This window comes from Stigmatopora argus, chromosome 9 (genome assembly GCF_051989625.1).
Source record: "Stigmatopora argus isolate UIUO_Sarg chromosome 9, RoL_Sarg_1.0, whole genome shotgun sequence".
NCBI lineage: Eukaryota > Metazoa > Chordata > Actinopteri > Syngnathiformes > Syngnathidae > Stigmatopora > Stigmatopora argus.
In genome coordinates this window covers 4,468,380-4,496,306 of record NC_135395.1, presented here as the reverse complement: position 1 = coordinate 4,496,306, position 27,927 = coordinate 4,468,380, and the positions used below count along the sequence as shown (strand labels likewise).

The 27,927-nt window shown below is 41.9% G+C and overlaps 2 protein-coding genes and 1 long non-coding RNA gene across 6 annotated transcripts in view; 2 read left to right on the top strand and 1 right to left on the bottom strand.

Moving 5' to 3' along the window:
- Positions 1-16,072, top strand: part of LOC144082995 (uncharacterized) — an 84,086-nt gene extending 68,014 nt beyond the window's left edge. The window contains exon 3 of the long non-coding RNA XR_013303434.1: positions 12,738-16,072. This is a non-coding gene — a long non-coding RNA (uncharacterized LOC144082995). The remainder of the gene's footprint in view (positions 1-12,737) is intronic.
- On the top strand, positions 346-23,256 carry ccdc85b (coiled-coil domain containing 85B). 4 transcript variants are annotated; one of them, XR_013303433.1, is made up of 5 exons: positions 346-917; positions 6,910-7,559; positions 18,367-18,753; positions 20,276-20,331; positions 21,547-21,715. XR_013303433.1 is itself a non-coding variant. In XM_077610517.1 (3 exons), the coding sequence occupies exon 2, from the start codon at positions 6,930-6,932 to the stop codon at positions 7,536-7,538; it is 609 nt and encodes a 202-aa protein (XP_077466643.1). In that variant the 5' UTR covers positions 346-917; positions 6,910-6,929; the 3' UTR covers positions 7,539-7,559; positions 20,276-23,255. The 4 variants fall into 4 exon arrangements, 2 of the variants coding, with proteins under 2 accessions (XP_077466643.1, XP_077466641.1); XR_013303432.1 differs by having other exon boundaries at positions 20,276-23,256; XM_077610517.1 differs by lacking the exon at positions 18,367-18,753 and having other exon boundaries at positions 20,276-23,255.
- Positions 19,251-27,634, bottom strand: fosl1a (FOS like 1, AP-1 transcription factor subunit a). Its single transcript, XM_077610514.1, has 5 exons — positions 27,556-27,634; positions 27,213-27,315; positions 25,237-25,470; positions 23,613-23,720; positions 19,251-22,068 (listed from the first exon to the last, which is right to left on the bottom strand). Exons 1-5 carry the CDS (start codon positions 27,564-27,566, stop codon positions 21,541-21,543), a joined length of 984 nt encoding a protein of 327 aa, XP_077466640.1. The 5' UTR covers positions 27,567-27,634; the 3' UTR covers positions 19,251-21,540.
- Between the last annotated feature and the right edge of the window lie 293 nt (positions 27,635-27,927).

The following is a 27,927-nucleotide window of genomic DNA, read 5'->3' as shown; positions in this document are numbered from 1 at the left end:
CATTGGGAGTGACGAGGGAATAGAAATATTTATGATTTTTTCCTAAAACAATTTTAAGAGCAGCTTTCTATAGAGTACTTCTGGTGGAGTTTCAAAATAAAAGAAATGGAGAGTTTGTGGTTTACTTGGTAGTCGATTAAATACCATTAGGGAGACAACATTTATTTACTCCAATGACAATAATGCTAAGTTTATGTGCCAACAAAATAGATCGGACGCCCATTGCCGTCAATGGCAACCAGCGAGTTAATATCGAGCAGCCCGACAGCATCGGAAATCATTTCCTCTTGTCAGAAAAGTCGTTCTTCTTCGGACACTTATTTTGAAATGCCATCCGGTGTTTTTCCGGTGACTCCCGTTATCTACTAGTGTAGACTCTCAACCGTGAAAAGTGTCTTCTGGGGGCGGACATTATTGTGCTCAATGTCCAGCCAAATAATCGCCTCAAGCCATGGATTGATGTTGAATTGTCATTTTTTGGTTAACGTTTTTGAACGAGATAAACAAAACAAAACATCCCGCGCCTGGCAATGAAGGAATCGTGGACGGAAGTGAGGAACCCGGAGAGAGTCCATTGAACGCAACATCCAACATCCCGCGAGTGCATCGTTGTCTGATTCATGATTATTATTTCAAGATGATTGAGCCAGCCTTATTTTCAAACGCAATCATCCTCCTCCAACTCTTCATTTTCAGCATCGGGGAAAGGTGAAATAAGCACGGTTGGTCGTTCTCTTGCTCCCGGAGGCCTGTTTCGCCGCTGCTTTTGTTTTTATCGTTTTTTGGACGACTATTAAGCACACGAATCTTCAAATGAATCTCTGCCGGGCTGCCGTTCGCACCCAGAAGACGCACTGGATAAGGAGGCTCAGCTCGTGAAACGATCGCAGCTTCCCTGCACTTTCATATTTTCTCAGGTAGAATTTTATTTTTTTTAAAACAAGTAAAATGAATAAAAACATCACCCACGCATTTCTGGAGGACGAATCATCCAAAATTTACTGAAAAACTCCCACATTCCTTCCTTCTAGCTTCTTCTTGGCACCGAGGAACTATATAGAAGTGATGTGGGTACCTCTAGGTATCTCACCATACCATACGATTTTCGATATAAGGCTCGCGATAATGATTATCTCCCAAGATGTCGATAAATTAGATATCATTCTCATCTCATCTCATTTTCTGAACCGCTTTATCCTCACTAAGGTCGTGGAGGGTGCTGGAGCCTATCCCAGCTGACTTTGGGCCAGAGGTGGGGGACTCCCTGAATTGGCGGCCAGCCAATCGCAGGGCACAAGGAGACAAACAACGAATCACGCTCACACTCATACCTAGGGGCAATTTAGAGTGTCCAATCAGCCTACAATGCATGTTTTTTGGAATGTGAGAGGAAACCGGAGTACCTGGAGAAAACCCACGCAGGCCCGGGGAGAACAGGCAAACTCCACACAGGTGGACCAACCCGGAGTACCCGGGGAAAACCCACGCAGGCCCGGGGCGAACAGGCAAACTCCACACAGGTGGACCAACCCGGATTTGAACCCAGGTCCCCCACTTTGAGGCCGACGCGCTAACCACTCATCCGTCAGGCCGCCAGATATCGTTCTATAATATTGAATTAAGGGCGGGCGAGTGGTTAGCTTGTCGGCCTCGCAGCTTTGGGGTCCTGGGTTCAAATCCAGGTCACGTCCACCTGTGTGGAGTTTGCATATTCTCCCCTGGCCTGTGTGGGTTTTCTCCGGGTACTCCGGTTTCCTCCCACATTCCAAAAACATGCATGGTAGGCTGATTGGACACTCCAAATTGGCCCTAGGTAGGAGTGTGAGTGTGCATGGTTGTCCTTGTGCGCTGCGATTGGCTGGCCACCGATTAAGGGTGTGCCCTGACAGCTGGGATTGACTCCAGCACCCCCCGCGACTGTAATGAGGATAAAGCTGTTCAGAAAATGAGATGAGATGAGATATTGAATTAACTCAACAATAACCATATTTTCCACCTTCTGTTGTGTATTAAAATGAGTTCATTACTAGATTTCCAATCCTTCTGAAGTGAGAGGGTGGCAGCAAATGAACACTCCTTCATTTATTGCCTTTGTCAATGGTACCTAATAAGTTATTTTTCTTTTACTACTGACATTGTAGCATTTTTGGTCACTTCCTGCTGCTTTTGGGTCTTTTGCATTTTGTTGTTTGATAATTTTATGTCATTTATAGTTGGTTTCGGGGGATTTCAGTTAACTTCCTGTTTGTATTGGAGCATATGCAGGCCATTTCCTGATGGTTTTGGGGCTTATGCAAGTTGTTTCCTTTTAATGTGTAATAAGAATTTCCCTTAGATTTGTAAGCATCTCCTGGTCACTTCCAGTAGATTTTGGGCATAACCAAGTGACTTCCTGGTCATTTTTTGTCACTTCCTGCTGATTTTGAGGCATGTGCAGGTCATTGCCTACTCATATTTTGCTACATTCCCCTGACATTTCCTGATGATTTTGGGGCACATGAGGGTCCCTTACAATTGATTTCATTTCACTTTTATAAATTCTGGCCCATATCCAATTCAGTTCTTTGTGGATTTGTTATAATAATAATAATAATAATAATAATAATAATCGGACATAGGCCATGTCGTCATTACCACAACACAAAAAAGCCTACTTGTCATCACACGCAGAAACTGCGTGTGACGAAATTGATGGTGCTTCTCCATAAGCTACGTTTAATCGGCAAAAGACCTAAATAAGTGTAAGTTACGAACTTGTAATTTGTCATTCCGCTGTAGTGGATACCGGTCGCTTACCTCTCGATTACATACAGGTCGCTTACCTCTCGATTACCGCACACTGTCTGCCACTTACCTTCCTTCAAGTCAGCTAGTAGGAGGCAGATCACCAACCAAACATCTATGCATATGCCGCAGAAGGGAATGTGTGTATGTTAGCGCGAGTTTAGATGTCTGATGGATGTGGGGAAAAAACTGTCCTTAAGCCTATTTGTCCGAGCTTTGTGGGACCTATAGCGTCTGCCAGAGGGCAGCAGCTGGAACAGATTGTGACCAGGGTGGTAAGGGTCCCCTATGATGTTCTTGGCTCTGCTGAGGTAACGCGGGCTGGCAATGTCTTCAAGTGAGGGCAGAGAGCAGCCGACAATCCTCTGGGCAGTGTTAATCACTTTCTGCATGGCCTTTTTGTCTGCCGCCGTGCTTCCAGCGTACCACACTGTGATGCCGTACGCCAGGATGCTCTCTACAGTGGTTCTATAGAAGGTTCTCAGAAGATTGGAGCCCAAGTTGTTCTTCCTAAGTACCCTGAGGAAATGGAGTCGTGTCTGAGCCTTCTTCACCACTGCCGTGGTGTTTGTAGACCATGAGAGCTTGTCCGTGACGTGGACCCCCAGGAATTTAAAGGACTGGACCCTGTCTACACATACTCCATTTATGAGGAGTGGGGCCAGATCTGTGCCGTGTTTGCGAAAGTCCAAGATTATTTCTTTAGTTTTCGTGGTGTTCAGTGTGAGATTGTTCACCGAGCACCACGAAGACAAATTGTTGACCTCATCTCTGTAAGCCGACTCATCCCCTCCTGAGATGAGTCCGACCACAGTGGTGTCGTCAGCGAATTTGATGATGGCGTTAGACTGGTGGGTGGGTGTACAGTCGTAGGTGTACAGGGAGTACAGAAGAGGACTCAGTACACAGCCTTGAGGGGAGCCAGTGCTTAGTGTAATGGAGGAAGAGAGGTGGGGACCAAGTCTAACAGTCTGTGGTCGGTTGGTCAAGAAGTCCTTTATCCAGCAGCAGATTGAAGAGGATAGTCCAAGGTGGGAGAGTTTGTCAGTCAGAATGTCCGGTTTTATGGTATTGAAGGCTGAGCTGTAGTCAATGAAGAGCATCCTCACGTAGTTCCCAGGGTGTTCCAGATGGCTCAGTGCTGTATGAAGAGCAATGGCAATAGCATCATCAGTGGACCTGTTTGCTCTATAAGCAAACTGGTGAGGGTCAATTGAGGGAGAGATTGTATTCCTGATATGGCGGGCTACCAACTTTTCAAAGCACTTCATGATCACAGGCGTGAGGGCAACAGGCCTATAATCATTCATGCTGCCAATGGTTGGCTTTTTGGGGACAGGGATGATGGTGGAAGATTTCAGACAAGATGGAATGATGGATAGTTGCAGGGAACAATTGAAAATATTTGTGAAGACTCCAGCCAGCTGGTCAGCACAGGCTTTGAGCACCTTCCCAGGTACTCCGTCTGGGCCCGCAGCCTTCCTGGTGTTCACAGACCGCATTACCAGTCTCACTTCCTGTTCCCGGAACGTCAGTGTATTGCTGCAGGGTGGTGGTGGGGGCGTTGAGACTGGGTCTGATTTGTCAGTCTCAAAGCGGGCAAAGAAACGGTTCAAATTCTCCGCTAGTGAGGCATCTGCATTAACAGACATATTATTGTGATTGTAGTTGGTAATATGTCGTATTCCTTGCCACATCTTCTTTGGGTTATTTTCTGTGAAGTGCTCCTCAATTTTTTTGGTATATGCTGCCTTGGCCTTTTTAATGCCTCTTTTCAGCTCAGCTCTGGCAGCGCTATATTTTATCTTGTCCCCTGACCTAAAGGCGGAATTACGGCATTTGATGAGTGCCTGTGTCTCATTGGTCATCCAGGGTTTTTGGTTAGGAAAAACCCGTATTCGTTTATCTATAGTGACGTTGTCGATGCAGTTTTTTATGTAAGAAAGTACAGAGTCCGTGTAGTCCTGGAGGTTGTCGTGTACAAAAAGTTCCCAGTTGGTGCGGGAAAAGCAGTCCTGCAGCTGAGAGAGTGCGTTGTCGGGCCAAGTTTTTATTGTCTTTATTTGTGGCGTTGTTTGCCTCCGGAGTGGAGTGTAAGCGGGGGTGAGAGATAGGCAGAGGTGATCTGATCCAGCTAGGTGAGGGAGGGAAGTGGCTTTATAAGCATGTTTGATGTTAGAATAGACATGGTCAAGAGTTTTGTCTCCTCTAGTATTACAATTTACGTATTGAATAAACTTAGGTAAAACAGTCTTTAAACACGCCTTGTTGAAATCACCAGCGACAATAAAAACTCCATCGGGGTGATCAAGCTGTTGTTTGTTAACAGCCGTCAGCAGGAGGTTAAGTGCCGTGTTAACGTTAGCATTCGGAGGTATATAGATAGCCGTTGCTATGACGACGTTAAGCTCTCTTGGAAGATAATAGGGCCTACATCGTATTGCTAATAACTCTAAATCCGGGGAACAGTGAGTGTCAATAATTTTACTGTCACCACACCATTCATTATGTACATACATGCACAGTCCTCCGCCCTTGCTTTTGCCTGTTAATACTTTAGAACGGTCGTTGCGAAAAAGCGTTCGGCTAGCTAGCGATACCGCCGCGTCGGGGATATGCGGGTGTAGCCACGTTTCTGAGATGATAATAATATTACAGTTTCTAACAAAGCTGTTGGTAGCAATACGAAGTTCCAACTCATCCATTTTGTGGGTGATGGATCGGGCGTTGGTCAAAAGGATACTGGGAAGCGGAGCTCGGTGTGGTTGTTGTTTTAGCTTAGCAGCAAGTCCCCCTCGGCATCCACGCTTCTGTTTCCTGTCCCTTCGCCGCCTTCGACGTGCTTTTGGTGGGCTGGCTAGCCACGGAGATCCCGGAGAGTGTGTTAAGAAATCGGATGTATCGCATATCCTTCGGATAGTGAGTAAATCCTGGCGACTGTAAGATAACGAACGACACCGAACTGGAGAGCTTGAAGCCGCTGCGTCCGTGCGCGCCGCCATCTTCAAAGTCCTTTCTGTTACTTTCTGTAGATTTTTGGTCATATGCAGGTAACTTCGTTTCCTTTGGGCCTTTTCCTTGTCACGTCCTGTTGATTTGATTTCACTTTATAGTTGGGAACACATCCAACATACTTTCTATTTTTGTCACTTTCTGTTGATTTTGAAGCATATGCAGGTTATTTCCTGTATCAGACATGTATCAAAATCAAAGGTAGCCAATACTATATTTACTCGCATATAAGCCGCACCCTTAAAATTTCCCTAAAATCAATGAATTTTACAATTTCTCGCGTTTAACCGCCCCCCCTCCCCCATTCACAATTTTCACCCCCATATTCATGGTTTTAATAGGGAGTACAAATGTGCTACGTTGAAGGGAAAATCTTAAGAAAAAAAATCATCATACTCTGTATTTCTGAGATCGTGTATGAATCAAAAGCACATTATTAGGGTCAATATAATAAGTAATTAATTCATCCAGTAATGGTTTTCTTACTGCAGAACAGAAAATAACCAACAAATACCAAATGTTCCTTTGCTGACATCTGGTGGTGAAAAAGAATATAGTTTTCTTACTGCAAAACTGAAAATAACTAACAAATAGTAAATGTTACTTTGCCCACATCTGGTGGTGAAAAGGAGTATAGCAAATCTTGTGCACATATAAGCCGTACCCTTGATTCAGTCATCATTTTTTTAGATACAAATACGGCTTCTATGCGAGAAAATACGGTAAGTTACGATGATTAATGCGAAGGCGCCCCGGTAGGAGAGTGGTTAGCAATGTTGCCTCACTGTTCTAAGATTGAGGGTTCAATCCCCGTTGGATTCTCACCTTGCTGTGTATAGTTTGGATCTTCTTTCTCATGGGTTTTCTCTGGGTACTTTTCTTACTGCATTCCAAAAACATAGTAGGTTCTTTGAACATTCTAAATTGCCCCTAGATATGAATGTGAATGATTGTGCCTGGCAACCAAACTGTGGAAAATGAATGAATGAGTTATTACGAATTAAATAACGAAACCACACTCATTCGTGTGTTAGTAATCTCGTTACCTTCCTTGTTTTCCTCTGGAATATTTCACTTGACTGAATCTGACTCCGACTTTGTCCGCGTTTAAAGGGCTTGAATTTGAGGAGACGATGAGCAACGAAGGGGAAGTGCCGACGCCGCGGGAACTGTCCAAGATGTCGGACGAGGACCTGCTGGCGTGCTCCAAGGAAGACCTGCTGAGCCGCCTGCGCAAGGAGGAGTCGGAGAAGATCTCGGCGCTGGTCCAGCGGGGGCGCCTCATCAAAGAGGTGAACAAGCAGCTCCAAGGCCACCTGCTGGAGATCCGAGAGCTCAAGGTCATCAACCAGCGCCTGCAGGAGGAGAACACCGAGCTGCGAGACCTGTGCTGCTTCCTGGATGACGACCGGCTCAAGGTGAAGAAGCTGACGCGAGAGTGGCAGCACTTCGGCCACCATGCTGCAAAGGTCATGCGCGAGGACCTGGGCGGTTATCTGAAGAAGCTGGCCGAGCTGGAGCGCACGCAGGACGGCCTACTCAAGGAGAACCTGGACTTGAAGGAGCTCTGCCTGGTCCTGGAGGAGGAGTGCTCGGGCCGGGGCGGAGATTCTAGCCCCGCCGGCTCCGCCGAGCTGGCCTTGCCCTGCATGGCGGCCCGGGACCTGGGCGATGGGAGCTCCAGCACGGGGAGCGTGGGGAGCCCCGACCAGCTCCGCTCCGTCTGCTCGCCCGACGACTGACCACACCGCCGAGGGCTAGACGTAAGGGCTTTCCGCGTAGGTCCCCCAAACATCCCTCGGACCCATTTATTGGGAATTGTCATGTCAAACCTCCTCCACTCCTCCCTTGCCTGTCACTTGACCAGGGGCAGATCTAAAAAAAAAAAATGACGTCAGGGGGGCAAGATTTTTTTCAAGGTTGGAAAATACTTCATGATGGCATAATACAGGGGTCTCAAAACCATTCTTCAAGAGCCACTGTGGGTCCTGTTTTTCCCCCCACCACTGATCCAGCACAGACAGTTTAACCAATCAGGTTTCTGCTAAAATAAGCAGCGCCTGACCATGACACTTGTCAGTTGGAATTAAATTCTGGAGCCACTGTTGCCCTTGGTGAAGTAGTTTGGAGACCCCTGAGGTCATACCTTATAAGACGAGTAATGTATTATGGGGGACAAGTATCGGTTGTAACGTCATTTGGTATCAGCAGGGGTGGATCTAGAAAAATATTCATGGCTTGGCGACATGGGGGCTAAACTTTTGAAGGGCTGGCAATTATTTCATGATGGTATACAGGGGTCTCCAAAGCAGTCCTTAAGGGTCCTGGTTTTTGTTCCAATTCATCCAGTCCAGCCAGTTTAACCCATCAGATTTGTGGTAAAACAAGCAGCACCTGACTGCAATTAACTGATTACAACAAAATTCTGCACTGTGGCCATTTTTGAAATTGTTTGAAGACCCCCAATTATATGATGGGTGTAAAGTATTATGCAGGACGAGTATCAAATGTCATGTCATTGGTAGCGGTATGGGCAGATCAAAAAAATATTTAGGGGATAGCAACAGGGGGGCAGAAACTGGCATATATGTAATGATGGTATGATACAGGGGTCTCCAAAGCAGGCCCCAAGGGCCGCTGTGTGTCCTGATTTTTGTTCCATCCGAGCCAGCAGAGACAGTTCAACTAATCAAGTTTCTGCTAAAACAAGCAGCACCTGACTGAATTCAACAGATTACACTGGTACAACATCAGAGTGGTGATATGTTATTTGTTGTTTGGTTGGAATGAAATCATGTGCCCACTTTGTGGAATACTTTGAAGACCCCTGGTGCAATACGGTTTCAATTCTGGACAGTTTATTTCCCCAATCATAGTAGACTGCAAATAAGTCTTTATGAGCTTAAAAGATGGAAAAATGCCGCTCAAGTGAAGCACTAATGACAGGTAAAACAACAGCTATTTTGCACTGAATAGCTCATAAAAACTAGCCTTTTATGGTTCCAAAAGCTCTTTTACCTCCCCATTTTCTCTCTTCGTAACAAGCTTTTTGAAAAAATAGCTTGACTCACATAAGAGGGGATAAGCCTAAAGTCCACAACATTTTTTTAACTCCAGTACACTGAAGGCCACAGCTAATCTCAAACAATTTGTGCTGCATTCACTGTCGTCGGATATTGGATGTTTGTTCACGTAAATATAAAATTGACCGGAGTTTTTTTTTTTAATTTATTTTATTTTTTATTTTTTTTGTGCTGACCAGCGTGGTAACTGGGGTAGGAGGATTATGCCTCCCTTTTCCCTTCTTGGATCGTTTTTAGTTTAAAATTGAATTTATATATTATTAATATATAAATATTATTAGATATAATAGGCAAGGTAAATTTATTTGTATAGCACAATTCAACACAATGATGCATGAAAATCCCAAAGCACAAATAAAAAGATACAAAAAAGTCACGTTAAATCATCCAGACGGTTTCAAACAAAAAATAATTAAAATAGGAAATAGAGATTTTAAAAAAGTAAAAAGGGTCAATCAATCACGGGGGTGTTGGACCCTATCCAATCAAAGTTTTAAAAACAGAAATCATAGAAATACCAAAAAAGTATTACAATATCTAATTTTTCACACTGACCTTATGTTACCAATTTCCGGTTGACAGATGTAGAAATAAGTAGTGTATCGATTTTACTCTCATAATGTTATGACTTTTTCTCCCAAGATTATTTATGCAAAAAGCAGTTGAATTGTCACACAGAATTTACGTTAGCAAAAGTTAATGCCTGTGAAAACAAACAACTTCCGGTTCACGTCATATTAAAACCAAAAGACAATTGTTGCGCTAGTAAAAAAATCTATTTTTAAAAATGGGGGTTTACCAAATAAAAGATTACGTTTACACACTTAGAAAAGGTGAAGAAATGCAATCATCATCTATTAGGATCCGACAGCCGTTTCTGGCCACCATAAAAAAAAATTATCTCTCTGCGTTGCACGGTTTGGACAAACGTAGCGCAAGAATCTTAACATACACACACACACACACACAAATCACGCTTTATAAGGATAATAGATAAGCAGCAAAACAACTTTATAATAATATGCTAATTTACCATGGCACACCTGGCCATCTCTCATGGCACATGAGTGTGCCGTGGCACAGTGGTTGGGAAACACAAATTTAGGGTGTTCAAACAGCCTAGCATGTTTTGAGGATGTGAGCGAAATGGGAGTACCCACAGAAAACCCACACAGGCCCAGGGAGATACATGCAAACGCCACACAGGAAGGTCGTAACCCACCAGGTATTGAACTCTCCATCTCAGAACTGGGTGACGAGCTAATCACTCTTCCACTAGGACGCAACCTAATAAAAATAGATGATATAATTATATATAATTCTATTACAAATAATATATTATTCAAATTAAATAAGCTTACTAATTAAAAAAAATGGTATATGCTCAACAATTTATTAAAACTATTTTTTTAAATTTTTAGTCAAATACCGAGAAACAGAAATAATCCACCTCAGTTGAAAATATGTATAAAAAGAAAAAAACATTTTCATTTAATGTTTATTTAATCGTGGTTAAAAAAAACAATTCCAATGTTGCATATTTCCTTGTTTTCAAGAAAAACTGCATCTTTGATTTTATTTTTTTCCTTGAGGATCAGAGAAATTTAATTACAATTTTATTTAAATGGTAAACATGCCATTGATGCAAATTGATTTACTTTTGCGGGCCCCTCAAAAGGACGTGGCAGGCCAGATCTGGCCCCCCGGGCCTTGAGTTTGAGACCTATGCATTGCAACATGATGGTTCATATTCATGGAATCAAAATTGTCTCAAAAAGATTCAAAAATACTTAGCAGTTTGCAACCAAAAAATAAGACTTAAGCAAAATTAGGAAACTCAAGCAAACAAATAATCTGAAAAGTCAAACTCAACACTTACTATGTTTGTAATTCCCTTATTTTCATTCAAAGTTTTCCGTTTATGATTTTTTGACAGAAACAGTGGGTGTGGGTGGTCGGTGTGGCCTGACTGGTCAACTTGATTTCCCCCTGCCCTCAGATCAAAATGTGCCAAAAGAAATGAAGTTGTATAAAGAAAATTTAACTTGTTAAATCAACATTTTTAACTTAAATGACCAGCTTCTTCATCAGGCCAGTGATGGAGTTTCATGGAACCATCAGAATTCCACCAAAGTTCTTACCTGAGCTCTCTGCTATTTCTCCATGTGAGCGTTAATATGGAGACACAATAAATAGGTTGGCAATGGTGTCTTTCCCCATTTTGATTGGTTGAGAAATCGCTGTTCTGATTGGTTGAGATTTTGGCCCCATTTGGCACACATATTGTGACAAGGGGCGAAAAAGACAAGAATATAGTGTATTGTATACTTAATGTCATTTTTTATTTATTTTCTGAACCGCTTTATGCTCATTAGGGTCACGGGGGGTGCTGGAGCCTATCCCAGAATCGGTGGCGAGCCGATCGCAGGGCACAAGGAGACGGACAATCATTCACACTCACACTCATAGGGGCAATTTACAGTGTCCAATCAGCCTACCATGCATGCCTTTGGAATGTGGGAGGAAACTGGAGTACCCGGAGAAAACCCACACAGGCCCGGGGAGAACATGCAAACTCCACACAGGGGGACCGACCTGGATTTGAACCCCGGACTCCCACTGTGAGGCTGACGTGGTAACCACTCAGCCACCAGGCCGCCCAACTTAATGTCTATTTAAAAAAATATTGGGATGTAAAAATTGTTTTTTCGTCTGTGGTTGCAAGTGCCCCATTGCCAACAAAAATGCTACAAGAATCTCCCAAAACTCGTGCATAATTGGTCATTTTTAACACAACAAAAAGAAAACTGACATGAGAAACAATTTATTCAATTGGTGTTCCTTCTTCTTCCACAAATTAAAATTTGTTGTGTTTTTTTCTGTTTTATTTTAAGTTTAAAAAGTCTTTACAAGTAAAAATGTTCAACTTCACTCTTTTTTGGGCACATTTTGATTTGTGTAGCAACTTCTTGGGGAAATCTACTTGAACAATGAGAATGCCTCTCTTTAAAGCCCGCCCATCTGTGAAGTTTGTGGCAAAAATTGTAAACTCAGAGAGGCAGCGAGAACGTAAACATGGGAATTTTGAATATTGTAAGTGTTGAGTTTTACCTTTCAGATCACTTTGTTTTTCTCATCTCATGTCATCTTCCGCTCATCATAAGTAGGGTTACGGGGGCAGCAGCTTCAGCAGGGTAGCCCAGACTTCCCTCTCCCCAGCCACTTCATGCAGCTCTTCCGGGAGGACCCAAAGGCGTTCCAGCCACTAGCCGGGAGACATAGTCTCCCCAGCTCGTCCGAGGTCGGCCCCACGGCCACTTCCCGAGGGGTCACGCCCGGAACACCTGCCTAGGGAGGCGTCTAGGGGGCATCCTGATCAGATGCCCGAGCCAACTCATCTGGCTCCTCTCGATCCGGAGTAGCAGTGGCTCTACTCCGAGCCCCTCCCGGATGACCGAGCTTCTCACCTTATCTCTAAGAGAGAGTCCAAACAACCTGCGGAGGAAACTCATTTCAGCCGCTTGTATCTGGGATCTCGTTTTTCCGGTCACGGCCCACAGCTCGTGACCTTAGATGAGGGTGTGAACGTAGATCCTTCTTTACTACGACGGACTGATACATAGTCTGCATCGCTGCAGACGCTGCACCACTCCACCTGTCGATCTCCCGCTCCATTCGTCCCTCATTCGTGAACAACACCCCAAAATACTTCAACTCCTCTACCAGGGGGAGGACCTGATCCCTGACCCGGAGAGGGCTTGCCACCTTTTTCCGACTTAGGACCATGGCCTCGGACTTGGAGGTGCTGATTCTCATCCCGACCACTACACACTCGGCTGCAAATCATTCCAGCGAGAGGTGAGCCTGACTACATCAATTTGGAATTTCTCGACCTCACGCACTAGCTCAGGCTCTTTCCCAACCAGAGAGGTGACATTCCATGTCCCAAGAGCCAGTTTCTGGAGCCCGGGATCGGACCGCAAAGGATACCTCTTTTGGCTGCCGCCCCGCTTTCGACGCACCCGGACCTCTTTGGCCCCTCTCATAGGTGATGAGCCCATTTGAGGGGGAACCCATGTCGTCTCTTTGGGCTGGGCCCAATGGGTATAGGCCCGGTCACCAGGCGCTCGCCATCGTGCCCCTCCTCCTAGGCTGTCTCCAGAGTGAGGCCCCGGTTCCCACATCTGCGCGAGGCAATCCGTAGTTTATTGGTCTTCTAAGCCATTCTTTGTCTGGTCCCTCACCTCAGACCAGTTTGCCGTGGGTGACCCTACCAGGGGCACAAGGCCCCAGACAACACAATAAGGTGATGACTCATCAGTTTTTCTACATTATTCTGCTTAAAATCTTACATTTAAGTGGCAATTTGCCATGTTTTTCTTGATGCCAAAAGTTTTCTTTGAATCTTTTTTTGACACAAACCTGATTCCATATATATTGTGATAGGTCCCACACTCCCATTTTTAAACTATCACAAAGCCATTTTAAGGTTACAGAATCCTTCCCAAGTCGAGAAAACTGCATTTTAAAAAAAAAATCTGTACATTACTGAAGATTTGCGTTTCATAAAGCAACCAAAAGAGATGATTGAACTCGGCAAGCCTTTTTGAAATGCTGCAAGAGTGGCCGCCGTGTGCTATCTGGCTGCCATTTTCAGGACTTTTCACAGCCCTTTCTACACGTTTGCCACTTGATACTGTAGATTTAGATTAATTTTACAGTTTTTCTAGTGACTAACTCCTTTTTCAGTGCTCTGTTGTTTAGAAAAAATAACAAAATAAGTCGCGGGACCGAAAAGTGGACATGTTGACGTCCCTACTGATTTCAAAGTGAATTTAGTAACCCTACACTGGACTATTCTACACTGGGCCTTTTTTCTATTGCACTGGACAGCGCGACGGTTGGTCCCGAGACCAATTCCAATCCAGTTTTTGAGCCATATTTAGTCCAATTAACACTGAAACGGCTTTATGCACGTTCCGCCTCAGGACCGAAAAGTGGCCAGCACCCTGAGTTCGGGCGCGCAGGAGCAAAACGTCTTTGGAAATCACTTTTGGCAAGCGGGAAGTTTTGGTGGGGAACTGGAAGAACAATTTGGATTCATCGCTAAACGGCGTTGTTGGACTCACTTGCTCATGTTTACATGGAAACACGACACAGACTTTAAGTTTGCTGTATAATTTGTATTTAAAGGATGTTCTGTAACATTAACGATAGTTTACGCAACTCGCAAAAAGTTGGGCATTTATTTGTCGGCCAGAATTTAAAGTGCTTTACATCACATGAAAATATGCTCGATACAATTACGAAATAGAAATAACAACACAAAATGCTATATAAAAGCCATATTACATAGGGGGCTGATGAAGCAGGAAATAGAAATTAAAAAAAGAGGAATTTAAATACAAGGTTTTTTGTAACAATTAAATGGATTACGAATGACAGTTTTTTTTCCAGTGGCAAAATGAATTCGAATTCGAGTCATTGGTTTGATTCTGTTGGTCATTTTTTATCAGTTAAAAAAAATGAAGTACATTATATATATATATATATATATATATATATATATATATATATATATATATATATATATATATATATATATATATATACATACACAGTATATAAATATATATAAAGAGAAAGAGAGCGAGAGAAATACAAACACCAAAAATTGGCCTTCAGAATTTCAAATTATTTTCATGATTTTCAAATTACTGTAATTTCAGGTACTTTTTTGTAAATGTTAAATTACATGGTTTTAATTAAATTCAGATGAAAGGCCCAAGTTTTTGTGAGTTCTCACTGTGTAGCTACTTTTTCCATGTCTGACCCGGCGTTACTCCTGTTAAGTTTAGCGATGCGCAGGATTTTGCTGTTTTTGCTCATTGTGCATTGAAGAGCTTTAAATACAAGTGCTGTGTCACTTTGCCACCACACTGTCCTTCCTTTTTGTGAAACGCACCATCGATTATGTTGATGTCCTAGTCAATTCAAATGTTGTCGTCAGTAGCATGCAGGTTTTATTTGAGTTTTTTTTCTTCCCCCGGGGCTCTCGACGCGTCCATCATCTGGGTTGTATCCCCGCACCCTCCCCCCTCTCACATAGCGACCCATTGCCCCAAGAGCGCCAAGTTTTGGCTCCATTTCAGACAAAACTGAACATTTAGGGCTGTTTTGATAGGGGACTCATCACCTATTAATGTTGCCATCGTCATCAGTTAATAGGAATCATTTGCTGACTGTTTGTAATAACAAAAATTTGAATAAAAATAACTTTTTGGGGATTAAAAGTTTTAAAAATTTAAATGTCAAAATAAAGAGGATAATAGATTTTCCAACCATTCTAATTTTTTTTCCAAATATAGAAAATTATATATTTTAACATCAATGATGGGGGCAGTTTTTTAAATTAAAATCTACTACCATATTTTCTCGTATATTAGCTGCCTCCGCGTATTAGCCGTACCCTTAAAATTGCCTTAAAATCATTGAATTTTACAATTTATCTCCTATGAGACGCCCCCTGATTCACAATTTCCACCTCCATGTTCATGGTTTTAATAGGAGTACAAATGTGTTACTTTGAAGGGAAAATCTTAAGAAAATTCATGCATGATTCTAAAGCACATTATTAGGGTCAATATCATAAGGAAGTTAATAATTCATCCAGAAATGGTTGTTTTCTTACTGCAAAACAGAAAATAACCACAAATAGTAAATGTTAATTTGCCACTGCCATATTTTCTTGTGTATAAGCCGCCCAACATATAGGCCGCACCCTTAAAATTGCCTTAAAATCGTTGAATTTTACAATTTCTCGCGTACAACCCGCCCCCTGATTCACAATTTTCACCTCCCTATACATGGTTTTAATAGGGAGTACAAATGTGTTACTTTGAACGGGAAAATCTTGAGAAAAATAATCGCACGTGGTATTTCTGAGATAAGGATTGTCTGCTGGATCCTAAAGGGTGTTGCCTACACTTAGACAAATTCTTAAAGGAAGTCATGTGAGCAGTACAACAAGGAAGTGTGTCCATAGCAATCTAGTTTGTCATCCCTAGGTAAGATGGCGGCGCCCTGAGCGAGCAATGGCAGAAGTAAGTGAGTTTTTCACGTTTTATGCAAGATACGGTTTAATTTTTCTTGAAATTCATTCATAGACGTCAAAATAAATTTTGTTAACCGTTTTATCTGTTTATCTTTTCTCTATTGTGAAATAAATGACCGTATCGAATTTAATTTATTGCGTTTTATTGTCATTACACAAGTATAATGAGATTTAAAGCTTTCACCACATAGTGCACAAATAACAACAACCAGACAAATAAGTAATCAATAAATCGGCCGCATTGTCTTGCGTTATGGTGTTTCGTGCATGTGAAGTCTAATTTTTGCACATATGAGCCGTACCCAATATACCAGCGGTCACCAAACTACGGCCCGCGGGCCGGATATGGCCCGCCGGCACATTTGGACCGGCCCTCTGAACAATACCAGAGACGCTATCGGATTTTTTTCCTATTTGGCCTTGAAGACTGGAACGTTTTAATCTTGTGTTTGGTTCATTGCACCCCTGCGGAGCCCACAAATCATCCCAGTGAAGCGGGGCTTCGCATTGCTTCTTTGGTGACGCGAGGGGAGAGTGTTTCCCTTTGATGCATGCGGGCACGTCCACCGTTGCATGCACGAGCAGTGTTACCGAGACATCTGGACGATCGCAGGTGTGGGCGGAGCCCTGGGACCATCGCGGACTATTCAAGCATATAAAAACTGCAACCTGTTTGAGAACGGAATAATGGCGAAAAAGTTAGGTAAGAGAAAAATTGATTCAGAATGCAGGGTATTTAACCTGGAGTGGACAAACGATTATTTTTTTGTTCAATGCAAAGAAAAGGCTGTTTGTCTCATTTGTCAAGAGACGGTGGCGGTATTCAAAGAATACCATCTTTGCCGACACTATGAATCCCGTCACAAAGACAAGTACGATAGCTTGCAAGGCCAAATACGAGCAGACAAACTCTCAAAGCGAAAAAGTGGACTACTATCTCAGCAGAACCAGGCATCCGTTCGGGCCAGCTTTCGGGTTGCTAAATTGATGGCAAGCAGCGGTAAGCCTTTCACTGACGGAGAGTTTGTTAAGAAATGTATGGATACTGTCGCGAAGGAGGTGTGTACCGAGAAGAAAGATGCATTTAATGCCGTAAGTCTGTCGGTGAGTACAATTCCCAGCTGCAGCAGAAGACGAAAGAATTTGACTTTTTTTCATTAGCACTGGATGAAAGCACGGACGTGCAAGACACAGTGCAACTGCTCATTTTTATTCGTGGAGTTAGCGCAAACTTTGAGATTTGCGAGGATCTGGCAGCCCTCCAAAGTCTCAAAGGGACTACAACGGGAGAGGATATTTTTGTCAAAGTGTGCCAAACCATGGAGAAGTTGGACCTGGACTGGTCAAAGCTAGCTAGCATCACGACTGACGGGGCTCCTAGCATGGTGGCCGAAACTCGCGCTCTAATAATGGGACGCATGAACCGGGAGTTGGAAAAAAGGGGTCTCACCGCCCCGCTACGAGTCCACTGCCGAATTCACCAGCAAGCACTGTGCTGCAAAATGTTGACGTGGGATTCTGTAATGACGGTTGTGGTGTCGTGCATGAACTTCAGAGCAAAGGGAGAAGATTGTGCATGGCACAACAGAAAGTTAAGGTTCCATGGCTTTTTTTTCTATGAAGAACCCAGAGAGAGTTATTTAGTTATTATTTATTTCGTAAATAGTGTTATTTATTTCCTGTTTTTTCTGTGAAGAACTCAGAGAGGGTTATTTAGTTATTATTTATTTCATTAATAGTGTTATTATTTGTTTCCTGACTTTTTTCTGTAAAGAACCTGGAAAGGGTTATTTGGTTGTGTGGCTTTCTAGAAAACAATAAAAAAAAATTAAGCTCCCCTACGATCGTCACACTTTTTCTGTTACAAACTGACACTGGCCCCCCATCAGAGAAGGGAAAAGTTATGTGGCCCTCACAGGAAAAAGTTTGGGAACCCCTGCTCTAGACGGTCATCTTTTTTAGCGACAAATACGGCGAACATGCGAAAAAATACGATATATATTTTTAAACAAAAGAATGTGATTTATAATTAGATACATTATAATTATTATATGCACATATTGTAATGCTTTAATTTAACTCATTACCTGCCGTCAACAACGATAAATGTCCATTGTATTTATCCCGGGAGGACTGGCTATGATTGTTCATATTTCAGTGCCACCGACAGGACTAGACATCCAATTCATTGGACAGTTAGGGCTGGGCACAATTAAAACAACAATTATTTAAAACGTAATACCTTGTAATAATATAAATGTTGAGTTATTGGCAGACAATGTCTGTTAAGTAAGAAATAATCTTTAATTTTTGGTCAATGATTGTTTTAAAAGAATACTCATCTCATTTTCTGAATCGCTTTATCCTCATTAGGGTTGTGGGTGGTGCCGGAGACTATCCCAGCTGACTCCGGTCCAGAGGAGGGGGATACCCTGTATCGGTGGTCAGCCAATCGCAGGACACAAGGAGACGGACAACCATGCACACTCACCACACCCATACCTAGGGGCAATTTAGAGTGTCCAATCAGCCTACCATGCATGTTTTTGGAATGTGGGAGGAAACCGGAATGCCCGGAGGAAACCCACGCAGGCCCGGGAAGAACATGCAAACTCCACACAGGTGGACGTGACCTGAATTTGAACCTAGGACCCCAGCCATTTGCACCTGTTTGATCAGCACATCCCAGTCTACTCAATGGCGGTACTCGGACGGTTGGTCGCCGGACTTTTGGTCGCCGGACGTTTGGTCGCCTGGAAGGTTATTGATAATTACCATTTAAAATTGTTGCTCCAATTCCCTAAATACAAACTGCGAATTATTATTTTGTCATACTTAATGCCCTATTAATTACGAGCCTAAAGAAAAGCTCCAAATTTCCTGTACTTTTATTGTGTTTTGTTGGAGAACTTGTTAAGATCCTGACTGACGTCCCTTCCTAAGGGGACAACCCATGTACATACACATTCTTATACACTCACACGTCCGCTCAGTGAAACTGCTCAGGGCCATTGTTGGCTTTGATTGATGCGTAGACCGTGTTGTTTTACCTTGTTTGGTCGCTGGACTTTTGGTCGCCGCACGTTTGGGTCCAGGCGACCAAACGTCCGGCGACCAAACGTCCGGCGACCAAACGTCCGGCGACCAAACGTCTGGTCACGGTCAATGGCAGTCAAAGACATAAATGAGCACCCTATAAGGGGTTCCAAAAAATTAAAAAACAAAATGCAACAACAGAAACGATTGAAAGCTCCAAAGAATTTGTCAATCTCTTTATTTTCGCTGAAACAGTCACAACGTTAGATGCGAAAAGTAAGGCACAGCCCAGCCATTATCAAAAATATATATTAGCTTGTCTCTCTGTCTAACTCTAAAAAATAAATATGCTCACAATTAACTCCTACGGTGCCAGCCTTAGTGGTCAATACTTTGGAAAAATAGAAATACTCCTTTCTTAAATGCAATCGGTCATTAAAATACTAAAATATATTTTGTGAACATATGCATGCAACTTGTTCATATTGAGCACAATTGTGAGGTATGAAGTATGAGAAAAGTAAAGTACAAACGCTGATTCTGGTAATGTTACTTGACGTGAAAATAAAGCACATTTTGTAAATGATGTAGTCGCATAGAAAACAAAACTAAAACTAAAATAGACAAGCATTCATATGATTGTCACATCACATGAAGTAGGTTTTGTTTGATTACAATTTTTATTGTTATCATCCTTTTTTCTCAGAATAAAGGTATCTAAAGCTGAAAAAAGTGTTCTTTTCAACATAGTTACATTTTTTTAAATATAACTTGATTCTGGCCATCATAAATGTTTAATAACTATGGTATTATCCCATACCGTATTTTCTCGCATATAAAATTATATAATATAAAATTATATAATATAAAATTGCATTAAAATCGTTGAATTTTACAATTTCTCGCATATGAGTCGCCCCCCAGATTCACATTTTTCACCTCCATATTCACGGTTTTAATAGGGAGTACAAATGTGTTGCTTTGAAGGGAAAATCTTAAGAAAAATCACCCCACATGGTCTTTCTGAGATACTGTGTGAATCAAAAGCACATTAATATCATAAGGAAGTTAGTAATTCATCCAGTAATGGTTGTTTTCTTACTGCAAAACAGAAAATAACCAAAAAAGTAAATTTTAATTTGGAAACATCTACTGGTAAAAAAAAGAGTATAGCAACGGTGTAAATCTTGTGTGCATATAAGCCGTACCCTTGAATTAGTTATCTTTTTTTTCTTTTTCGTTACAGGTTCCAGCAACCTCCGCAACCCTTTCGAGGATGGGCGGTATGGAAGATGAATGAATGTAATAAGGCTGTTGTTTTTTTTGTTTGTTTCACATTTCATTAATATAATCTCTTATTTTAGCATGTCCAAAGTAGAAAAAAACAATGTTATTTAAAAAAAATCTTTACATAGTAAAAGCTATATTTTTTTAAAAAGGAATTGAAATATTTCTTTAAACTATACAGTTCAAATTTTATTATTCAATAATGTAGTGCGTTTAAAATTCATAATGTGACCTTTTCTGAAGATTCAACTTAAATTTTCTACTCGCATAAGTTTTATTTCAGTATTTTTACTCTGTACGTTTAATGAGAATTCATTCATTGGGTACATATTTGATTTTAATTAATTATATTACGGCCTTAATGTTAGAACTGGTTTCACTGTCAAAATATTAATTTATTCATTTTCCATACCACGTATCCTCATAAGGGTTGCGGGTCTGACAAAATGCGTTTTTGTAAAAAAGTTTTAGTTTTTTTTCATTATTTAATGTTTAATTTTAATGTCTGAGGGGCATCAAGTACATAAAGTAATAGCACTCCTGCCTGGTCTATAGATATCTTATATAACATGTAAAAAGAACACTGAAAAATTGGCTAAATCGAGAGGGATTTTCAAACTATTTTTTTGTAACGAATTGCATTAACGTGGCTTCAATTCAGGGTGGATGTTGAAAAGAAATATATAATTATTTTGAAGTATGTGGTTAATTTACAGCATGAGTTGTCCCAATTACCTACATGTTTTGCTCTCGAGTTCCAGTCACCTGATTTTGAGGATCTGCCGATGTGGAGTAGCGATGCGATACCTCGGAATTGTGTCAAAAGGGGAGAAAAAAGCAAATTCAATTGAAAAATATTTTGTATTATCATACTGTTAGCTTCCCTTTATATAAAAAAAATACAAATATGAAACCAGATGTTTTTAACCGGATTCCAATCCCCGAAAAATGAATTGGTCAGGCTCAATTTCCAATCACCTGATTGGAACGGCAACATTACTACCAAGTCGATTGAAAACTGAGCAAATTATAATTATTTTAACGTTCTGTTTATCGAATAGGCAAAATGGCCAACGAGGAATAATGACAGTTTTGATTGGCGACTCTAGAAATACGTAATATCTATAGCCATGACCCCAAAATTTAAAAATGCTTTGTACTCCTGCCGGAGAGCTACCCAAAATTGAAATGAAAGCCCTTTGGAAATTCTGTTCTATCGTCCATTCAAAGTGTTAGGATGGTGGGGGAGTGCAAGGAGTGATCGGATTGGTCGCCGCTGCTGCTGCTGCGCCGGTGCGCTGCCCCGCAAGGCCGCGGAGCCTGCTGGGGAACGTCAACGGGAGCCGAAGGGTATGTGAAAATCATGCCGGCCGCTAAAGGGGTGAGGGACGGGGTGGACGCTAGAACAGGGGTGTGCAGGGACTCTGAGTCGTGGCCGGATGACGTCTGGGCAGTGGAGGACGATGCCGCCGCGCTCCTGGCGGGTAGCCTGATTTGAGGTTTGACCTTCTCGGGTTTGACCTTCTCGGCTTTGACGGGTGCCGGCCCGGGGGCGAGGTACTCCTCGGGCTCCATCTTGACGGACGCCAAGGACGTGAGAGCGACGTCGGAATCGGAGTCGGAGTCAGAATCTTGGATTTTGCAGATGGGACGGTGAGCCTCCAAGACCAGCTCCAGCTTCTCTTTCTGTTTCTGCAACTCGGCGATCTCATTTTGTAAACAGCTCTTTTCGTCCTCCAGTTGGTCAGTCTCCTAATAGAGCGAAAAAGAAGTCCAAACCACTCAATAATTAACAGCAAATTAAGATTCTTTAAACCTTTAATGGTCCCTTGGAACCAAAAGACGACAAACTAATTTGTATCGTTTTTATCAGCAAAAAAAAAAATCTAATCAAAATTCATGTATCAAAGCTGATACAATTGGACATGTAGAGTTAAATTTGAAAGAGAGAAAATGTAAAAATGAAGGCAAATTGATAGAAACTCCGAATACGTCATTGTAATTACATTGTAAAAGGAATCTTAATAAATAATGCTATTTTTATATAATAATTAAATATAACAAACTGTTTTTGAACGCACTAACCACGCCACCATTTAAAAAAAAAGAAATTTCAAATACACTGGGAAAAAAAAAAACACAAAATATTATTAAATGTGCAAACTATGGCTCTAAAACAAAGAAAATACAAAAATAAATAAAACAAAAGTTCATTTGCTACCACCCTCCCAGGCTCACATGGATTGTATGTCTATTAGTGGGTGATGACTGAAAGGTGATTGGATGGCTATCATTGTCAATGCTAGTGAAACCATTAATAAATTTAAAAATAACTTTACGAATAAATTTGTTTCTGTCTTGCTGCTGGGGGGAGAAATGCAAATAAAAGCCAATATTTCCTGGAATTCTAAAATTGACATGGTGGTGGCCATTTTTATCAACGAAGGTATGTACCGTATTTTCTGGACTATAAGTCGCACCTGAGTATAAGTCGCACCAGCGAAAAAATGCATATATTGCCCCTTAAAATTGCCTTAAAATCGTTGAATTTTACCATTTCTCGCGTACAAGCTGCCCCCTGATTCACAATTTTCACCTCCCTGGTATTAATAGGAGTATAAATGTGTTAATTTGAAGGGAAAATCTTAAGAAAAACGATCGCATGTTGTATTTCTGAGATACTATATGAATCAAAATCACATTACTAGGGTCAATATCATAAGGAGGTTAGTAATTCATCCAGTAATGGTTGTTTTGTTACTGCAAAATAGAAAATAATCAACAAATAGTACATGTTAATTTGCTGATATCTACTGGTGAAAAAGAGTATAGCAACACTGTAAGTCTTGTTCGCATATAAGCCGTACCCTTGATTCAAGTCATCATTTTTTTTAGTTCCAAATACGGCTTATGAGAGAAAATACGGTAACTGTAAAGTTGTTAACCCTAACCCCACCTGCGATGTTGTGCATTTAATTTTTCTGAATATCCAATGAAAAACTGTCCAAAGAAAGAAATAAACTTTCTTTACAGTTGTGATATCACGAGAATGAATACATCATAATACATCGTAATATTACGAGTTCAAACTTGTAATATTAGGAGAATGAAGGCATACGTTGTAATATTACAGGATTTAACCGGTAAAATGATGAGATTACAGTTGTTTTGTTGCTTATTTTTACATTACATGAAGCAGAGCTTGTTGGACGTACGCTGACTCTAACTTTTGGCAAGGTAAAAGTCCTCATTTCGTACAGTTATGCTGTTCTGATGTGATTTTTACGTATACTCACGTTTTGCAGCGTGTCAGTCAGCTCGCGCCGCCGATTGCGACATTTGGCTGCAGCCAGTTTGTTGCGCTCTCTCCTTATTCGCCGTCTTTCCATCTCCTCAAAAGACAGCTGAGAACAACAAGAATGATTGCGTAAGGTTGACTTGAACATCTTCAAATTGTGATTAAAGGCTGTTTGAAATGCGAAAAGCCTGCACGACGCTGGTGACGAGGCACAAAATTAGCCAGGTGGTGAATGAGTCAAGCTTCAAAACGAGCGGGCTTTTGTGCCGGGTCCTTGCGACGGCGCAGTGTTTTTGCGAGCTTTCAAAAGAGTCGTGAGTCATCGCCAGAGCCGAATGCTGACTCAGGTGCGAGTCATGCTACGTGACTACAACGTGTGAGTCCACTGCCGGTTCCTCTGCCAATTAAATGAACAAAAAATACTTGAGTAAAAGTAGGAGTGCTGCTCCAATTCAAGAGGAGAGGCTAAAGGCCTGATCATATTTTATATATTAACAATTGTGTTACTGAGAAACCTTTTTAGAGAGTTGTGAATGATTTGTGTCTATTAAAATAAACTTTACTTGAACCTAATGTTTTAAAAAGTCACCAGAAAAATAATCATTTCCATTACTTAAACCTTTTCCTGCCTTGACGGCGAAGGATGTCCAGTTCTGTCAGGGAAGAGCCTTCCATTCAAAATGGATTGGACATCCATCACCATAAATGGCATGCGGTGAGTGAAGGTGCAGTAATATTTGTGCTAGAGTTTGCGCAACACTGTTAATATTATCTTACTAAACAGCGTGCACTTGTCCGTCCCGAAAATCCAAATAACCTGGGTGCGTCGCCGTGTATTTATTGTGCAAATCTAGCCAATGTGTCACAGGAAGTCCCGCGGAACTTTTACCACTTTTTGACCAACTTTTCTCACAATTGACGTACGGCTAGGTTGTCAAACTCCTCTATGTCGCCGGCTGCGAAAATGTATTGAGTAATTAATTGACATTCGATAAATTATTTAGACATTAAAATTTGTCCAAATCCTCTTTTACTCATTTAATGAAGGTTCATGAAAAAAGGGGGAAATATTAACAATTTCTTTGCATCTTTTCTTATTTAATTATCAGTATTTTTTATTTAAAACATTTTGTTGAATAAAGTGCACATTATTAAATATTTCTAAATATTTCTTTTACAGTGTATTTTTGGATTAAAAAGGGTGAGAAAATAGCCCTAAATATTCAGTTTTTAATTTGTTTTATTAGACCTTTTTTAATAGAAGAAAACATTTCCTTTTTTATATTCTAATCATGTTTTTCATTCAAGGAAAGACAGTAAATGATTTTATAAAATTTAGGGGAGAAACAGAAAATGTTCAGTTTATTTTATTGTATTTTTAATGTTTTTTTGGAGAGAAAAAAACCTAAATATTTAGGAATATAAAATGTGGATTTATTCCTTATAAAAAGAGAAGCAGTAAATACATTCGATCAATCTATAATCATTTGAATTTTATCAGAAAACATGAAGTGAACACACATGATTTACTTTTGCAGGCCGCCCAAAGTGATATGGCGGACCCCTGTTTTTCCACTTTGACACCTGTGACGTACAGTAACGCGACAATAAGCGCGCCTTACATGATCGTCGTTCCTGCGCCGCGTGGGGGCCGCACCGGTCCTAATGACGCCCGTTCTGACGTAATGTTGGGGCGGAGCCTGGAGGCGCCATCCGGAGAGGGACGGGTACGGCGGCACCGGAGACCGTGACGGACCCGGAGGCTGCTCGAGGGTGGGCTGGACCAGCCACTGGAGGTCTTGGTTGGTGGTGATGGTGTTCAGGCTCGGTACGAACCGGTTGGAACTGGTTTGCTTCTGTCGAAACACAATTTGTGTCAGTAACCACATCACTTTGGCGCCATCTGGTGGCATACATAAGCTAGTAAGAAAAATTGTGCTGTGTCGTTAATTGATTCCCCCCTCCCCCGTTTATTGTAGTTAGAAACTCTTCGGAGAGGAGTTAAGAAACTGACCAAAAAAGAATGAAATTAGGATGTAAAGGTTTGGTTGTACATAATTAAAACATTAATTCATTCCTTCATCTTCTGTACCGCGTATCCTCACAAGGGTTAGGGGTTCACTGGAGCCTATCCCAGCAGACTACGGGCGAAAGGCTCACTACACCCTACCCCAGGCATGGGCGAACCGGTCCTCGAGGGCCGGTGTGGGTGCAGGTTTTTGTTCCAACCGATATAGCACAGACAGTTTAACCAATGAGATTCCTGCAGAAAACAAGAAGCACCTGACTGCAATCCACTGATTGCACTTGTAGGACACCGGATTGGTGAAAAGGTGCCCTCTCAATGGGTTGAAATGAAAACCCGCACCCACTGCGGCCCTTTGTGGAATAGTTTGCCCTACTGCTGAGTGGCGAGGGGGTAGGGCACACAGAGAGACAGACGACCATTCGCACGCCCAATCATACCACCACCAAGTGGGAATCGATCACACGCTTGCCCGCACAGAAGTCAGGCACATGAACCCCTACACCAGTGGTGTCAAACCTTCGGCCCGCGGGCCGGAAGTGGCCCACCAGGGTGTCCGATCCGGCCCGCGGGACACCCTACAACTCATTCTGCCGCAAGACCAGAAGTTTGTGAGTTGTGACACCTAGCGCCGTCAATAGCGACAAGTAAGTTAACTTTCCGGGCCAATAATAAAATGGTCAAGCCCACACGAGATTTAGTTGTCATTAATATGACCCGCGAACCAAACTGAGTTTGACACCCCTGCCCTACACCATCTGGTGGATAATTAAAACATTAAAAATAAATTGAAAAAACTCAATAAAAAGTAACGAAAAATTATAATAGTATTCATTCATTTTCAGAACCGTTTTATCCTCATTAGGGTTACAGGGGTGCTGGTACCTCTCCCAGGAGACTCCGGGCCAGAGGCGGGGAACACCCTGAATCTGTGGACAGCCGATCGCAGGGCACAAGCATACGGACAACCATGCATGTCTTTGGAAAGCAGGAGGAAACCGGAGTACCCGGAGGAAACCCACACAGGCCCAGGGAGAAGATGCAAACTCCACACAGGTGGGCAGACCTTGATTTGAACCCAGGACCCCAGAGCTGTGAGGTTCCATCTGTCCACCTAGTTTACTTTTTGTCACCCTAAAATGGTTGCGGGTCTTCATGTATTCTAATAAATGTTCCCCCCAAAATGATTCAATGATATTTTTATATATTCATTTAATTATTTTTAATCTATATTTAGTTTTATTCCTTTTTATGGTTTCTTTATCTCTTTCAGATTGTATTTTTGTCAATTTAACAATCTGTATTTAATAATATTGTACTTTACGTACATCTCCAATGTTTGTGTTTATTTGTCAAATGTAAATTTAGGTGCGATAGGGTTAAACATCTTCAATCACTATCACCAGTTATGTAGTGTAAGGCTCATCTTTGACTTTTCCATTCAGCGAAATTTTAAAGTATGTTTTTTTTTATGTAGATTCATTTTTAATATTAGCTCAAGGTGAAATTCAATACAATGGCAAAAATACGAATCGCATTTTCCGTCAGGTTGCGAGTTTCCGGCAAGCCTACCTGCTCTTGAGTAGTGGAAGTCCCTGCGCTTTCCAGGGAAGTCGCGTTGGAACCAGAAGCCCCCACGAACGCCGGGTTTCCTCTTCCGTGACCTCGGTACATCCTATTTGTCGAAACAAGTCGATTAAAAGTCCAATAATTCCTCCCAAATTGAAACTTTGTTGAAAAAAGGCTCTTTTTTAAAAGCTGAAAGCGTCTCAATCAATGGCGGCAAATCGGTCGAGTTCAAGCGGCGACGAATCGCAGGGGTGATAACGAAGTAAAAATCGTCTTATTCTTGCTCCACTCGTCCTTAAACATGACAGAGAACTCTACTTGTCTCATGCGCCAATGAGTCACTTACCTTGAAATCATAGTAGGGCGATGATTCCGCCGTTGTAAACGCTTAAAGCGGCATATGAGTTACACCACGCCCCTATTCGCTTTACGGGAAATAAGGTTGTCTGGAATCTCTCGCACACGTGACCTGACGTCATTTGCCTAATTTGGTGAGAGGTTCCTACTGTCGGGATTCTCGCTGTGTCAATCGTAACACTTCTCATCTCACTCATTTTCTGAACCGCTTTATCCTCAGTAGGATCACGGGGGGTGCTGGAGCCTATCCCAGCTGACTTCGGGCCAGAGGCGGGGGACCCCCTGAATTGGTGGCCAGCCAATTGAAGGGCACAAGGAGACAAACAACCATTCACACTCACACTCATACCTAGGGGCAATG

Bases quoted from the DNA above. Each gene is read 5' to 3' on its own strand.
- fosl1a (XM_077610514.1), bottom strand. The intron at 25,471-27,212 runs GTAGGCTTGCCG...GTGTTTCGACAG, and splicing joins CTTCCACTACTCAAGAGCAG to AAGCAAACCAGTTCCAACCG. The intron at 22,069-23,612 runs GTGAGTATACGT...TCGCTCTATTAG, and splicing joins TGACTGACACGCTGCAAAAC to GAGACTGACCAACTGGAGGA.
- ccdc85b (XM_077610517.1), top strand. From the start codon at position 6,930: ATGAGCAACGAAGGGGAAGTGCCGACGCCGCGGGAACTGTCCAAGATG.